The sequence below is a fragment of the Postia placenta genome (assembly GCF_002117355.1).
Source record: "Postia placenta MAD-698-R-SB12 unplaced genomic scaffold POSPLAscaffold_303, whole genome shotgun sequence".
Taxonomy (NCBI): Eukaryota; Fungi; Basidiomycota; class Agaricomycetes; order Polyporales; family Adustoporiaceae; genus Rhodonia; species Rhodonia placenta.
The window spans coordinates 1-2,522 of record NW_020170134.1 but is presented as its reverse complement, the minus strand read 5'-3'; the positions used below and the strand labels follow the sequence as shown (position 1 = coordinate 2,522).

The window sequence follows — 2,522 nt, the reverse complement described above, 5'->3', positions numbered from 1 at the left end:
AAGGGGTATGTTCAGATGCTCGAATGCCGTTGCTGATATGAGGTTGAGCTCGGATCCAGTGTCGATCATGGCTGAAAGGTTAGTGTCCGCTATTTTGGCCTCAAAGCGTCCCGTTGTCATTGCGAACAGCCGCGTTGGACGTACGGATACCGAGTTCGCATACCTACCTATGATTGTCTCCGCATCTTCGCCCCATCTTAACGAGAGGTACGCATTGCGCGCGCCTTCGATCTGATCACTGTCAGCTTCCATATACTCACCATACTTAGCCGCATACTCCCGCCGTGTTTTGGTCAGGTTCGCGAACCGTTTCTGCAAGTCTGCCGAAGATGCCAGCAGTTCTCGGAGAGGCAAAGTGATTGGTGTGTCGAGTATGGTCTTCTGTACCTGTTCAATATTCACCGATTCCTGCACATCAGAAGTAAACCGATAAGAAGGAGTCTTAGCCTTAGGTGCTTTAGAGGAGCTGCTCTGCATCCCGACATCACTGTCGTCAGCGACAGAGGCTGCTGGTGGTTTGCGCTTTGCTACAGGTGCTTTCGTGGCCGGTGCTTTCTCTACTGTCGGCGGTGTAGATTGAGCTGGAGGTCGTTCCGGGTGTTGGACTGTAATGGAAGGCGGCTGCCCCTTCCCGGAGATCTTGAGCTTGATTCCTGTTGCTTTGCCATCATCTTTCTTTGCCAGAGGATCGAAACGGACGTCCTTCTTCGGAGTACGTGCCGCAGGGTAAGAGTAAGCGTCCTCGTCATCCGAGAAGGGGACTGCTATTGCATATACTTCACCCGTTAGGACGTCTTCTCCTGTATCTGAGATGACGCCGACGTTCATGCTTTGATGCGGGGGCGGATCGCGCTCTTTGCCCCGTGCTGCTCGTCGCTCTGTCCGTAAAGCGTTAGCCACACCTCCTGTTCCTGGTCGTACCAAGGGTAAGTCCGAGCCGTCTATTCGCACCAACTTGCCCTGCGAGTAGCGGAGGAGACCTTCCTCGACAAGCTTGTCAGCTTCTGGGCAATTCCTGTAGCCAACCCTATGAGAGTCAGTGTCACAAATCCAGCAGATCCGCCTTGTTTGCGCCTGCCGTGCCTGTTCTGCTACCTGTATTCGCAACTCTTCCATCTGCTTTGTCAGAGCGTCGAGAACATTCTCCTGTGATTTGCCGGATGGACCAGGTACGACAGCGTCTGGTGTTGCCTTTACTCGCGGATTGGAACTCTTCTCCTTGTCTTTGCGCTTCTTTTTGGCAGGTTCGTCGTCGCGTTCTTCATCCGTGCTAGCCTCGCTATCATCCTCATCGTCTGTGTCTAGATAATCTTCATGGTCCGACTCCGCATCAATGTCATCTTCGGAGTAGAGCTTGCGAACGAGCGTAAGGACGTCTGCCATTGCTGGGGCGCTGGATGCCGTCGTGGACTTCAGGTCCTGTCGAATTCGCAGCTTGACCTCCCGTGGAAGTCCTTTATAAAAGCGCAGGTTGATCTCGTTGTCCGTAATGAGGTTCCGTCGCTTGAGCTCGCCTGACATGGCCAGAAACTGTCGAGTATACACATCGAGGTCCTTCCTAGAGCGAAAGCTTTGTGTCTTTGCACTGTCAGCTACAAACTCGCGAAGCTTATCTGCAGTCACCCGTCGCCGCTTGTCATTCGACTGGTATAGCTCCGTGAGAGCAGCCTTAGCGATGGCCCAGTCGGTGCCCTGAAACTCTGGCAGATGTTCTATGACGTCCCGAACCTCTTGTACGCAGTAACGCGGCAACGTTCGGGGCCACTCCGTATTCAACACCCCGGCGTTGCGAGCAATTGCTTCGAAATCTTCAAGAAAATCATCTAACGACGTACCTTTAAACCTCGGAGCATGCTTCGAATGCGGCCGAGGCATTGGTGAGTAAATCACCTGCCTCGAAGGGTTTCGCCCGTGTTGAGGCGGCGACTGACCTGTTCCCGACATGATGACAGTATGGAGACGTTAGTATGTAACACCACGATTGCACACCCCCTGCGGTGGTCACCAGTTGTCGTAGTGGGGGTTTTGTGCTCGTGGGATCGGAACCCGGGTGTTGTCGACGTTAGTACAGCCTCCTCGTGGACTGAGAGTTCGGGATCAGATTAGATAGAATAGCCCCAGCGCTAGCTGAGACTGGAAGGAGTGATCGCGAAGAGAGGATCGCGTACCTGGAGGATTTCGTAGACTTTGAGGAGGAGCGAGAGCGTCGCCAAGGATCCAGCAAAGGTTCGAATATTAGATTAAGAGAATTGTGAATTGCGCGTGGTTCGCTGGCTCGTACAGGCCCATTTCCTCTCCATATATACCCGCAACCTAGAAACCTTCACATGAAGTAGTCGAGTACATGAGCATCAGTCGTGGTGTGCCGGGAAAGAACAATACCGTCGCTCAGCTTCATGCGATCGCGGCTACGTTCGGGGAGTCAGCGTGACGATTCTCGACTCTATTTACGAACGCGTTGCCCCCCAACAAGCGGAGGAGGCATGATCACGCGCTCGACCCTACGTCCCGCGTGCAATCCG

The 2,522-nt window shown here is 53.6% G+C and overlaps 1 protein-coding gene across 1 annotated transcript; it reads right to left on the bottom strand.

The window, feature by feature from the left end:
* Positions 1-1,227: 1,227 nt before the first annotated feature.
* On the bottom strand, positions 1,228-1,875 carry POSPLADRAFT_1162889 (hypothetical protein; the record flags this gene model as incomplete). The annotated part of the gene is made up of 1 exon (XM_024487754.1): positions 1,228-1,875. A coding segment is annotated over one exon (648 nt), but the record flags the coding sequence as incomplete, so codon positions are not given.
* Between the last annotated feature and the right edge of the window lie 647 nt (positions 1,876-2,522).